Genomic DNA, 14563 nt, shown 5'->3' with positions numbered 1-14563 from the left:
TTGGTGTGGTTAGCTCTTTAACCTTCAGTGTCAAGCAGTGCTGCCCATTTATCATTACCTGACTGATGCGCTAGAAGCCCAGTGTCACGTACAATATAACTTTAAACTACTGACTGGGGTTTAAAGGGGGTCTTATTTTTGGTTTAGATGCTTTACTCTGTCCTGATCTTGCAACAGCAGCAAAGAAACTGTAAATACAGGTCTTAGACTGCTGACATAATTGCTGGCGAACAGGCTAAAGTGTGTGTGTGTGTGTGTGGGTGTGTGTCAGAGACCCATAGATGCAACAATGCAGAGCGGTTTCATTTTCCTTCATTTTCCTTTTGTGGTTTCTTTGGGTTAGTATGTGTGGTTTAGGCGCTGCAAGAAGACAATAAAATGATTAACATTAGATCAAATCTCCACAGAATCTGTGTGCAATAAGAAATCATTAAATAAAGAATTGAACTTACAGAACACACACGTCATGACTGGAGTCAGACGAAAGAACAAAGAGAGGAAGGCAGTGTATATGTAACAATAAGTGATGGCACCTGAGGAGGCATGTCCTCCTGTTTTTGCTGTCGTTCCTGTCTCAGGTCAGATCATGCCACCTCCTGATTTGGATTTCTGATAAATGATTCTGAAAATGAATGAATACACATGCATTCATCTAGGCCTGCAGTATCTAAAATCTCACGTCAACTGATTGGGGAAGCAATTTAAATCATCTGTAAATAACTTTTCCTCTAAACTGCCTTTGGGCTGCTCTAAGAGTACTTTTTCTGTGGCACTGAAACTAAGCCAGTGGGCGAACTGGAGCTGTGCTTGCATTTATTTCTTTCCACTCAGGCTGTCGTGTTTGGTGTGATGGAGGTTTTTGCTCCTCAATGGGATTCCTGATGGCCGTTTTTCTTTCTTTAGGCTATTGAGACTTAAATGGGTTTGGCCACATTAACTAAACTGTTATTTTATCAGCCTGTAAGCCATCCTCAGTTTCACTTTCAATCAGTCAATTTGCTACTTTGTGTAGTCTACACTGGCATCTGAACACATTATCTGTTTAGGGTACCATTCAATATATCTGAAAGAAGATCACCCTTTGACAGACAAACAAATAAATAAATAAAGCTAACCAAAACTACATTTTGATGCTGATTTTGAGTCACCGAGTCACATTAGCCTACATGAAAAACATCCTGTTTTTCATAAAAAAATTCTATAAAATTGAAGAAGCACTTAGTAGGAGGAGGTGACTCATAATTGGCCAGTGTAAAAATGCTTTTTCATATTCATGTTGAGTCACTGGGTCACATCACATTGAAGCAGCTGCCGAATGTCATATAAAAGTACACATTATTAATCAAAATAAGTGTAATACATCAGTTAGCATTAAACTAGTAGCCCGTGCATTTTTAATCGAAAATTTCAAGAACACGTCAAAGTACAGAAAAAAAACAACATCGTTAATGTGTCATTTAAACTGTTAATTATTCATATTTTATTTATGGTTGCAGGTAAGTCAGGCCATAGACTTATAGGCTGTATGAGCTAACTGCACTTCTCCAGCAATCATCACCGTGAGCAGGAAGTAGACTCGAACTACGCACAAAATAGAAAACGTTTTCTCGTGTTTACAGTCGCAATCCTGAACCGGTCCTGCAGCCCACTTTGTACCTGAGTAGGATCAGTATGTTTAGGTTGTATCTTTGTCTGCACGGAAGAGACTCAAAGTGTGTTTGTACTTGCCCTTTGAATATGCAATTAATTTTAGTAAGCAGAGCATGCAGCATTGTTTTTATTACCGTTTTTATAGTTATACTTTATCTCAACAGAACAGGCTATCATAGACAAAAAAATCTCAGTCTCTGTATTTTGTGCTGTTAACCCTGAAACTCTCATTCTAGTTATCAGTGTATTTTCTTTCTTCCTCATGCTCAGATGGAGTAGTTTAAAATATTTAACACATACTTACCAGGGAAGTAGGTTTTTGTGTCACACAGCCTATACACTCACAACCTAATGCTAAATACATGTAAATGTTATGTAGAACATGTGGTAGGTATTTTCATTTGTGGAAGTGTCTCACAGACGAGCTGAATGGCAATGTTTGGAGGTAATACACCTGTTTTTGGATGAGCGTGATCTGGACAAGTGCTTTATCCTTTTAAACGACAGAGTTGAGTTCTCAAATACTGCAAGATGTACAGTGTTAAATAATAAATGATACACAACTCAGAATTCTAGAGTGACTAAATGTACCTTCAGTGCCTTATGTTAAAAACTGTTAAGAATGTTTGCTGGTTGCTCCATCAGTTTTCAGTGAATGTTTGTTGACTAAAATCAAAATAATCTTGTTAGATGTTTGTGAGCAAGGCCAGACATTTAATTCAATAACTGAAATGATATCAGACCCATGAAACAGAGCTTTTAGATCTCAGTTTATGTTGCATATCAGATACTTGTGATGATTTTAGGTCTTGTCCTCTTTGGAGAATGAAGTGACTGTGAAATGAGCCACACACTGATATCCTGTAGGAATCTGTGTTTGGCGCGGCTGTTGTCTGAGTTGTGTTGTGAGAACAGAATCATGGCCACTTGGAATCAGCCTGTGACATCTGGATGTGTCCTGATGGCAGCTTAAATTAGGATTTATTACAGCTCGGGGAACCTTCAGCTGTAACACACACTGACAGACACATGATTGATGCTGACCTCTAAGCTGTCGGGGATTGTGAAGTTGGAGAAAAAAAAAACATTTTCGCACTGGTGAAAGTATGACTGACACCATTTGGAGATGTTGATGGGTTTTAGCTCTCACTTTGTGATTAAGTGTCTTGTAGTGCCTGGTGTGTGACTCCCACACATGCGAGAATGCCTGTTTCTCTGCCACGGAAGTCTTTGAAAGTACCTGTAATAGAAGACTAGAGTGCTTTCACCTGTAGAAAAGTGCAATTGAGAGCAGCAAATTTATATTTGATAAACATACGCACAGCCGTAAGAGGTAGCGCGATGGATCAGTTTGTTCCCAGTGTTTTATAAAAGCACTTTCCTTCAGCTCCGTCTGTGTTTGCAGGGGCTGGCAGCATTTTAAGATATGGAAGCTGTATGAATGTGTTTTATCTATCTGTTAGCCATGTTATGAAATCGTTACCTGACAGCACCAACGTATCCTTGCTTTCTGTTTATTATTTCCCCAGAAAAAGCTTCAAGAATAAATAACATAGGCTTTTTTCAGTCTTGAAATATTTGCCTCTGGATACTTCACTGTCTTACCAGATTCTTTCTATAGTTTCCTTTTAAAAATTGTATTTGATCCTTTATGTAGTTCTTCATAGTTTTAGAAGAACTTGAGTTATTCAAATACTCTTCCTCAGCCCTTTGTTTGATGGACGTTAATCAAGAATTTATTGTATCACTGCAAGAGCTGAAAGAGGAGGAAAGAGAAAGGGGGAAATGTAAAAAGACGGAACAGACTGATTAGACAAATACACAGTAAACTTTCAAAACTTAGGGAGCAGTTCACTCCCAAAGTTGATGTGCTGCTTCAGCAGCCTCAGCTGGAGATTTAGGACTGGATTATCTCATCAATAAATTACAAAATGTAAGAATCAGACTGTGAGTGAACCTTTGTTTTGTCTGAGCAAGACATTCAGTTTAGATTAAAATACAGAAAAACTGCAAGTCCTCACTCTGTAGAGGCTGGAATCGACGTTTTGTTTATTAGACTTGTTAATTTTCAGCTGTCGGCTAAGCCTTTGAGTACTAAATTCAACAGCCAGATAAGACGTCACTTGATCAAAAGCAACCCTTTAAATGAGGTTGATCAGTCTCCTCTATGCCTCTGTACCTTGATTGAATTATCCTACTGCAAGGTCACAAACCTGGTGTATTTGTCAGCCATTGCCCTCAGTGATCCAAAAAAAGCTTGTTCCCTCTTTCCTTCCACAGTTTGTCCTTGAGAGATAACCTTACCTACATTGTCTCTTTCTGACTGATCTGAGATCTGGCTTTCTGTGATTGTCCTGGCGTCTCTAACAACGACACTCTTTCCTCACAAGAGCTTTCTGAGGACAAATCAAAAATATATCTCAGGCCTGTCAGAAGAACAGTCTGCGTACTGCAAGATGGGGCCTCTGGACTGTGACATTGTTTTACCCTCTAGCGTTGTTTCCAGTCTCAGCTAGGTCCATTACATAGTCTCATACACACACACACAAACCCGCACGCACACTATAAAGCACATGAAAATAAGGTATACATGTGCCATAGACTCACTCGTCTAAATGAGGTAAAGCAGGACAGTGTGCACCGTTAAATGACTCACAAGTCTGACATGCCTTTACGAATGGCAGCACAAAGAGAGAAAAGAGATCTGGGACTCTGGTATTATTCTCTGAACAGATTAAGACATCCACTCCCTCCTGCTTCTCTTGTACAGCAATAATAAGCTTGCACTATACATATATTTAACAAAGGCCAAAAGCAGTGGCAGACATAATAATTAGTTAGTGTAGAGCAGGTAGAGATGGGCCACCATTTAAATCAATAGATGGAGCCATGGATTTAGCTTTCGATCTTTGAAAGCTGCCCTCCCACATAGATTAATCATCACTAAGTAAAGTCAGACCACAGCTGTAGCTTGGTGGATAAGGTTGTGTGCAGGGAGGTTGTATATATGGGTAAGCAGCTTGGTCAAATTACGGATGACATCCAACAATAGCCTTCTTTCTGATATTTGTTGATTATTAGCAAACAGTTACGGGTTTGTATTATTTAAGTGAAAGGTAGTAGACTGAGTGTAATTTTCTTGTTTACGATTCCTGTGTCTGCCACTTATCCTTCTCCAACCTTCAGCCTGGACGCTCTCGAAATTTAACAACCTAGCAGCTGAGCTATGACAGCTTTTATAATAGGGTCACATGCATGAGATCAAAGCAGGGACAAACCTAGTCTGAGACAGACAGACAGACAAATATAATACAGCAGTGGCCGTTCTTTTCAGACAAAACAACACATGGTGACCAAAGGCTGTGGGATATTTTCCCCTGCGCCTCATGCTAATCAAGTATAGATCATTTGCAACTCAATGTAGACCCCACTTCCTCAGTGGTGAGTGGATATTGAATATTTGCAAATGAGTTTCCCTTGTAGCATAGATGAAGCTGTCCCAATAGTCTCTGAGTCATAAGTGTTCCTGCAGCCCATTAAGATCAATATGGGAGCATGGCTGTACATTCTGATGTACCGCATACTAACAAATATACATGGGAGCTTCTTATTATTCCAGTTTGTGACTGGAGTGTTGTTTCCTGTGCAATGTGTGCTGCACCTGTGACATGAGTATTAACCATTGTGGCTGAAAGCCCACCCCAAGGCTCCTTTAATGAGTTTATTTACTTATTGTCACATTGATACCTGATTTTGGTTTCACATTAGCTAAGTTAGCACACATTTGCCAGACTTGAACCATTACAAAAGACAATATCCCGACCGCGGACTGCAGCTCTGTACTGACTATAGAGGTGTTTGTCCTCTCTGGAGCTTAGATTTCACCTGAATAATAGCATCATGCTGAATTAAACAAGTGGTGCGCTGCCTAATGTCACCTTTGTCCTGCTTCCTAAAATAATTTTGTCAGATCTGCTGTTATTTTTTGCCACCAAGCAGATGATATGAACCTAGTTGCACAAACTGTGGTTAAGTGCACATGCTATGGCTTTTCTTGATTCTTATGCTTAATTTAACTGAAAGTGCTTCATTATTTCGGGACACTTGTGTTCGTGTTAACAAATCATTGATGTTTGTTCTTAACAGTTTGATTAGTGTTTTCCAGAACCGGTGCCGTGCTTGATTGGTGGGGAATGACAGGAGAAGTGTTTGGGACACCCCCATTTACTTAGCAAACGACTGAGCTGAGTGCTTCTCCTCCCTTTGATATTGAAGTTAGTATCTCTGGCTGTGTAGAGAGTTTTTAATACTGGAGCAGAATGCAAGTTGGAGAAATGCTTACAAGGATTAGTCGTTTATTTAAGCACCCATTGCATGTGTTTTCCATTGGACTTCTTTTCAGTAAAATGCAGCAATCAGTGAATTTGGTGGTTACAGAAGAGACTGGACCTTAGCAGCTGTAGGACTGATTTAGAGAGTGGAACTTGACTGCCAAAATTTACTGCAGCTCCACTTGTGAAAAACTGGCCACTAGAAATGTTCCAGTACAAATGGGCATCTTAAAATGTGCCTGTACTGATCTTCATTTTCTTGGAGTGTTCTTTAACATGAATTTACTTATTGGTGTAACAGCATCTTACAAGCTTGGCCTAAGTGTTTGTTTAATGGATGAAAGCAAAAGGACAGCATTTGTTGGGTTATTTTTTCAATTTCTCTTTCAGTTTTGTTTTTCTCTGAATATTCATAGTGACCATCTGTGAGTCAGAGGTTAAATCAAGGAGTGTGGTTTTTCAGCTTAGGGTTTGTGTGTCCAGTCATAACGTGGCTTTTGATTAGCTTTAACTGTTGTCTTGCATGTCTTGTGTCTCTGGGTGCTCTTGAGTCAACAGACTGTGAGATATTCATAAATTCACATGCAGTGAGGTTCTGTTTGCTGGAGGCAAACTTTACAGTCAGAGGCTGGAATAAAGCTGAGGGACTGCTAATTTTATAGACTATACTTGAGTAAAAAGAGTTTGCATTGTGATGATTCACAGTGCGTACATTTTAAACTCTTAATGGAGGCTTCAAGCAACTTATAGTAAATATAGTAAAACTTTATATTAAGGGGAGATTCCAATATTCCTAACATGTCATGCAGCAAATAATATGGAGTGCCGAGGTCAGGATCAAACAAATGTAATTCATTCTTAATGTATCGAAATAGGCCAATGCCATGTGAAGAAAAATAAGAGAGAAGAGATTTTTGCACACAGGAAAATATGGTGGGGCAGGACAGTATTGCTAGGAGGGCAGGAGACTTCAACAATGTTCAAGATCATCCTGTTTTTAAAGTAATATTGACGTGACACATACAAGACCCAACGGTTGAGATAATGTGGCAAATTCAGTTTTCTTACAAAGGTAATAAAAGAGATTCAGACTTACTTATCTATCAGATTGCCTATCGGCTTGCCATCCCAGCATGGAGCAGACAGCCAGACTGCAGGCACGACTGCTGCTGTGCTGATACATTGGTGTGGAAGGGTGCACCTGATCATGGCTGAGCAGAGCTGGATAAAGAGAATTTTTCACACAAAAGCATGTTTTGTTTATTTAATCATCCTGCATGTCGGACATTATAAAAATAACAGTGGCGACAGAGCGCTGTCTTCACAGCTGAATGATAACGGATTGCTTTTTCTTTTAGTGGCTTGTCACAAAGCCTAAGGAGAAGGTGTTGGTGTGGGGTCACTTTGGGCTCAGTGCCCAATGATCTAGCCAGCCAATGTCACTTGAGCCTTTGTCTTGTCTCTTTCAGAATCCTTTGCCTTTTTGTCTTTGTGGCGAGTTTTAAAGGAAATCAAAGAATATGAAGACATCGGAAATAAGTTCGGCACAGCAGGTCAATAGATAAGCATTTAGTCATCTCATGTGAAGGCTTTTTTACAAAAATTAGCGAGGTCTGGAAGCATCTGGATGCATCTTTATCTAGCTGTTTCTTTCAAACTGGTGCTTCAGTGAGAGAAGACTGGTGTGTTTTGTGGCTGGTTGTGATGTGGGCGTCAGGGTTTTTTTACTCTCCTCGCCCACCGGACTCGTTATGAGAGGGTGGGTGCACCGCCTGACCCATAAAAATGTTTGTGCTAATCAACACTTGAATCGTCAGGACTGAGGACTGCTGCTAGGGTCAGCACTGAACGCACTGTGTCTCATTTAGGCTTTTTAGGTATAAACCGATGAATTGTTAAAAATTGTGTTCTTAATGGCCGAGTTCACGTAAAGAAGTGACAGTGATGGTGGAAGGTGAACTACTGCACATACTGTTTCTGTAAGTTATGAAGGCATACATAAAAAATGTCTAACGTGTGTCTGCCAAATTCCACCTGCTGCTTCATTAAAAAAAAATCCAGAGTATATAAATATGCAAGTCGGTTTTATTTCACAAGTTTAATTGCTGGTCACAGGTTGTTGTTCACTGTATAAAGTCCATTCTCAGTCCATGTCCACCGGAGGCTCCACCTTTAAACATCACACTTACTTCACAATGCATGCTGATTATTGGACCAAGATTGGCTTCCAAACTATTTGTGATGTCCAGCCCCTTAAAATGTGTTTTTCAAAGAGCAATGTGAAAACAACTTTATCGGGTCATACAGAACATACATCATCAATTAAAGCATTCAACCTGGAGGAAGCACTTTAATAGTTTACATGCAGTGCTGCTTTTTCACTCACAGACCTGCTCACCTGAACTTGTATTTTCATGTACGCTGACCTGACCCTGCACAAAACACGTCTAATGGGTTGACCTGTGGCTCATCAGTGGTCAGTGACCGTGTAGTACGTCACAAGGCTTTAATGTTATGTTCCATCCAATATCTGTCTTTTTGCTCCCAATAATCGCTTTAGAGTTGACTTTTTAGAATTGCAATGTTGTATAAGATTTAGGAATAAACTCTGCTGCCATATGTGCTTACTCAGTGTGAGGTTTTGCCCTGGGACCTGTTTCTCTCTGATTCTCTTCTTTTTTGTTGATGTTTACACCCCTGTAAAATGTCTTGAGATAACTGTGTTATGAATTGGCACTTTAAAGAAAATTGAATTGAATTGAATACGTCTTTTTTAACTGCGTTTAACTTTAAATGCATTTGTATTTACATGGAAAAGCTATTCAATAACGGCAATGTCAACTGTGTGCCCTGCAGTTTGTTTTTTCTCTCCATGCCTGCATAATTAACTTAATAGGACTTCTGAATTCATTGAATTAGATAAATTGCAGCTTGATGTACGTCTTTAGTCATTCAGAGCCTGGAAGCCCATCAGCTCATAAGCATTGTCCCAGTGGGTGTCTCTGTGAAGCTGTCAGCTTTCCGGGGGTATGGGTTTGTTCAGGGCTCTGACTGTGAGAGAAACATAATTTTGGCACATGATCATCACATTAGCAACGTGTTATCCACAGTAGAGAAAATAACAGACAGCAACATCACACATCACAGTAGTTCTGTGCTTTTGTTCTGTCTACTGCGTGCAGATGAGGGATCAGTTGATGGTCAGCTGAGCTTGACAGCATGAAATCAGTGTCTGTTGGAGAGAGAACTGATGGTTTATATGAACATGAACTGGATTTTGCTGGCACTGGTGATCCTGCTGCTGAGTTTGGCTGGAGCTTGGAAGGGACTTAGTGCCACCTGCTGGTCGAAGCTGATGTAGCTCTCTGGAGTGGAAACTGGCAGGAAATGATCAGAGAGCCTCTTGGCTGACTGACTGGATGGATGTGATGCTTAGGCTTCTATTAATATCAAATCAAGGCCACTTTTTGCATACTCTGTCACGATTTCTACGCAGTCTGGTCTTTCCCTGTGAGATTAAAATTGCAGTGGCCCAATAGCACTAAAAAGTTAGACACCATTTCTGCTTCAATTGTAGTCTGTCTTCACAGGTATGGTTAAGAATTAAATTGAATATGAATATATGACTACACTTTGTATTCTTTTGCCCCTGAAATGTGTAAGCAACCTCATAACCTATTTTACTACACCAGCATGCAGTCAAATGGGCTGTAAGGTGAGGAGTTAAAAAAAGTATACTTCTGTTAGTGAAACGTCTTCAAGAACTCTAACAAGTCCAGATGCCCAAAAATTTACTACACAGACCATGACCTGGATGACTGAGAACCTTCACCGACACTTCTGTTAGTGTTTGTGCATGAGGGGAATGGTAGAAATAGTAAAAGTGTTTTTTGTGAGCTTGTGTTTCTGTGTTGTTTTGCTCCTTTTGAGGACTCTTAAAAAAAAATAAACTAGGTCAGTTTCTCATGTTATCTTCACCTCCTTTTGGTAGTTCATTCATCCTTTCTTCTTCACTGATTCGTTACATAGAACAGTCCTCATCCTTATGATTTGTAATTTATGACTTATGACAGATACGATGGTGAATGAAGAAGAAGAAAATGGTGCACAATCAACAGAGGCTGTTGCAGATTTTCTAGTTTTAAACTGAAATCTCCAGTGCTTGTTTTTTATGTTCACATGTCAAGCAGGTTGTATTTGTGTACTGTTGCTGGTTACAAAGAAGGTTATGTGTATGACTGCTAAAATAAATGAGTGCTCTTTTTCACATCAGAACCCAGTCTTAGTGTTGTACTGGGCTTGAGCTCATATCTTGGATCGGATCCTGAGTACTACAGTCGCCAGGCTCAGGCAGCTTTACAGCCTCTCCGCGATTAAGAGCCCGTGTGATTAGCTTGCCTGTTGTTGTGTTTGTTATCCTCAGAGCATCCATCAGAAAATTATTCATCTTAAGAAGGAATTTAAAATCATTTTTAACAGATGATTAAAGTCACCTCAGGTTAAATTAATTCTGTTGTTTCCACTGAGAGTCAATGCATCACAGAATAATGTCGAATCAAAATGTCAGCGTCTTAAGATTGAATTTTTCTGGAGTTTTGATGAAGTGGGAATGTTTTCAGATGGATGCGTGTTCAGATTATTTGTCCCTGATAGATGAATGTTAATGTAGGCGTCTGGAAATATTTGATCTGCATCTCTGGCATACATTTTTGGCAGCAGAGGAGTTCTTCCTTGTGAGCTCATGACTCTATCTCACAACTTAAGATTTCGTTTTGAAGAACAAAACCCCTTAGTGTGCTCAGTATTTTTCAGGTGGGAGTATTGGATGAGGAGGTAATTTGGGAAAAGACAGATTTTTCTGGTTCACGGTAGGATACCGGAAAGCTCTATTATCGTTTTCCTCCACTGACCCCAACTCATACATCACAGTGATACACACTGCAGCACCAACGCTTCGCAGAGAGGGAGAGATGGCTTTTTCACACTATTAAAAGTGGAGCTGTCCTCGTTATGCACAATGCTTTATTTACTGAATATAGCAATTCAAATGCTCATTCTTGGATGTTTGATGAAGCACTGCGGACACACAAAAAATGTTTTGTTGAGATGAGTGTGTCAGTCCTCTTCTTCTAATCGCACCCATTTATCAGATGAATGAGGATTAAAAAGGCCACTGATGTATGTCTTCATTTTCTTCACTGTGCCCACACCTTTTGGGTTTTGCTCCTTTTTTTCCCCCTTTGATGCAGGAGCTGCAGCCTCTTCCTGTTTTTCAGTATTCAGTTGGTCAATTGGCTTTACTTTGATATTCACTTTTTTTTCACTCACTTCCTGTTTGTCCATCCATTCTATCCATTGCCTCTCCATCACTAAATCCTCCTCCTCTTTTGTTCTGTCCAGTTGGGCTTTTTCTCCACATTCCCCATTCATGAAGCTGTGGTCCCCGTGAAAGGAGCTCCTTGAACTTTCACCCTCCTCTGATTCCTTCTTCTGCTGGCTGGCGACATTGGCAACATCTGTTGGAATTCGTCGGTTTTTGCGTTGCTGATGTTTAGCTGGTTGTGAGCTGGTTTCAGCATCATTGCAGACATCACTGGTGTTACCACCACTTGTGTCACCGTCATTCGTATCAGTATGATTGGAGACATCTGACAAAATCTTTAAGTGGTCCTCAACCTCACACTTGGATGTTTTTGTCATTGAGGAGGAACTGCTATCTAAGGATTTTTCAGAAAAGGTGAAGCTTAATGACCCCAGGTTCAGCGATTGTGCTTCATCTTGTTCGTCTTCTCCAGTTTTCTTCTTGTATTCATCCTCCATTGTTGTTAGCCATCTTAATGTCATCCACTGCTGGTCCACCTTGGCACGATGTAGGGCTCTCTCTCTTGCTTTTTCTGCAACCAGCTCTCTTATTTCCTGAAGCACAGCCGCCATCTCCTCTCTCAGGTCCTGAAACATGAGAAGGAATTCTGAACGCAGCTCTCCCATTTGCTTCTCCACTTGCTTTTTCACCATCCTGTTGATCCATATGATGCAGAGCCTTCTGTTGTTTGCTGCCTTTTGTGTCCTCCTGTGCAGTGCAAATACGCAAAACTTTGAACGCTGATTTTCATTAATCATATGTTTCAGAAGCAGTTCATTGGATTGTGTGCATAATATGTACTGTGAATTAAACAGAGGTTAGAAACCAACACGACATGACACGAATACGTGTAGCCTTTGCTGTGCCAGAAGAAATGTACCTGAAAGGGGACAAACTGATGTGTTTCTTTCTGCTGGGTTTGGACATCCTCTTCTTTCAGGTTCTGTATGGAAAAACAAAAGCAGAATGACTTACTTACATTTGTTTTTCTCTCTCAAAACCTGTCAGGAATTATTAATTATTTTTTTTGACAAAGCTACGCCAGTGGTATGAAATGCTACACACTTCCTGTCCTATAAGTGGGCGTGTTTGCCTCTCCCTTCATCCTCACTGGGAATTTTTAACACCAACACGTCACTGAGAGCCATTTCTTGCCCATATCAAAACAATGCAACACTAGATACAGTCAAATTTTTGGATGTTTATGCCTTATTTTGCTGCAGAAACTGACAGATTTTCAGATCTCATGAAAGTGTGTTGCTGAGTCAGAGGTGGATCATGCAAAGTTAATTCTCTCCTAATTTGTCAGTTTGAAAAATGCCATTTTAGTATCAGAATGTTTGGAGGATATGGGACTTGTGAAAAATAGGTCCAATATTAACTGTGGGGCGAAAGAATTGGTCATCATCTGTGCTCAGGCTCACTTCTCCCTTTGGGATGAATAGACTCAGCACCCGCTGATCATCTCCTAATGGCAGCAGTGTAAGACATGTGACTCAGATACAGGAAGATACAGGACTCTTCTGAACTGTCTTTACCTTCTGTCTCAGTTTGATAAGCTCCTTTCTGTTTAAATGTTGCTAGCAACTGAAGAGAGGAGAAACTGCATTTAATGTGTAGTTAAATGTTTAAAACTGTAATGTGAGATTGAAATTGCTGTAGATATGACCAATATTTTTAGTTTGCTTGTATGAACATTTCGGTCATAGCATAAATATTATGATACACTCCAAGTTTGTACATTCAGTACTTGTAGTGGATGATACAAAACACCAAACAATACAAATACCAAATCAGCAAAAATAGTAGCTGTATAAACATTTATCTTTTTGTTTTGTTTTCCATTTTTACTTTAATGTAATAAAGCTTATAGTCTGTTCTTTACTACTGATTAATACCATCTAAAAAGATAGATTAGACATTTAGTTTGCTTAAATCCTTGGAGGCTCATGTCTTATTGAATGTCATTGTATTATTTCTGTTCACTAAACTGTTGAATAATATAATTTTTCTTCCATTGACTAATATTGCCATAAAAGGACTTACCTCAGCAAGTGAAATTTCTTCTTGATGCAGCTGCACCAACTAGGCTGGTGTTTTTCTCTTTTTGTATACGTTTGAAATTCATAGAGTTTACAGAAATGTGTTGCCGTGTAACTTCTCATGCATTTAAATTATGATTAAGTTTTAGACAAACAAAGATTTAAAAGTAAGCATTTGTTTGATAACTTATTTCGAATATTCTGTAGATGTTTTATTTGTGATTCTTGTCTAATGTGATGTTATGTCATCGTATATGCAAATTGAATATACTATGTATGCAGTTTGCATTAGTATATGCATTGCTGTTTTTCTATGTTTCTATGTCATGGTTTGTCATGGGATTTTAAATCATTGTTTCATGGATCTGGGAAATTTTTCCAGATTTTTTATATTTTGGGTAGACACCCCAATTTTTTCCTTAATTCTCACACTTTAACACCCATATTTTGAAAAATTAAAATTACTGTCTGAGCTTCGTCTCAGTGATTTTTCTGAGTAACCTTGGAGCTTATAGGTGTGTACTGTTGCGATATGAATAACAATGATGAGGTCTACCTATTTCTAATCTTAACACACTGAAGAATGTATATAATCATCTGTGACAATGTGATGGAGTGTGTAAGTAATGCTTGTTTTAGAGTCCCATCAGAGGCCTGCCAGCCGCTCAGTGTTGTGGCGAAGTCTCCACCTCCAACAGGTGGCTGCTATTTCCAAGTCCTGATTATGACCACAGGCCATAGACTCTATAAAAAGGCTTGTCACTTCACAACATTAATTTTCATTTCACTTTATTTCATTGTTTGCTGCCTGTCACTTTCATTCTTTTCTCCTATCTGTCTTTCTGTCTTAATGCCATTTCTCAGTGAGGAGAGTCATATTCCTGTCCACCCTGGCAGGCAATCAGTGGGACACATCCATACACATATGTGTGGATTCACTGGTCAGACATTAGAGTGCTGAAACCAATATTCAAATGGCCACAAGGCTGTTTAAAACAGGAAGGTGTCTGTTTGGTTTTCTTATGTTGACCACATCTGGCATTATTTTCTTATTTTTCACTGAAGCAGTTTTATGACTTAGATGCTAAAAAAATGCTAAAATAATGATTTCACTGTCATTTCTTCAAAGGCAGATTTGCTTTAAAAATCAAATCAGTGTTATCAAAAAGCTTCTTGTT

General features: G+C 39.4%; 2 protein-coding genes across 16 annotated transcripts in view; one reads left to right on the top strand and one right to left on the bottom strand.

The window, feature by feature from the left end:
* The window catches only part of LOC124058133 (multiple C2 and transmembrane domain-containing protein 1-like), a 146738-nt gene that overhangs the window by 20886 nt on the left and 111289 nt on the right, over positions 1-14563 (top strand). The window lies entirely within an intron of this gene.
* On the bottom strand, positions 10986-13518 carry LOC124058136. Its single transcript, XM_046387073.1, has 3 exons — positions 13390-13518; positions 12224-12286; positions 10986-12051 (listed from the first exon to the last, which is right to left on the bottom strand). Exons 2-3 carry the CDS (start codon positions 12268-12270, stop codon positions 11097-11099), a joined length of 1002 nt encoding a protein of 333 aa, XP_046243029.1. The 5' UTR covers positions 12271-12286; positions 13390-13518; the 3' UTR covers positions 10986-11096.

Source organism: Scatophagus argus, chromosome 4, assembly GCF_020382885.2.
Source record: "Scatophagus argus isolate fScaArg1 chromosome 4, fScaArg1.pri, whole genome shotgun sequence".
Taxonomy (NCBI): Eukaryota; Metazoa; Chordata; class Actinopteri; family Scatophagidae; genus Scatophagus; species Scatophagus argus.
The sequence above is the reverse complement of the archived record's forward strand: the minus strand, read 5'-3'. Positions and strand labels throughout refer to the sequence as shown.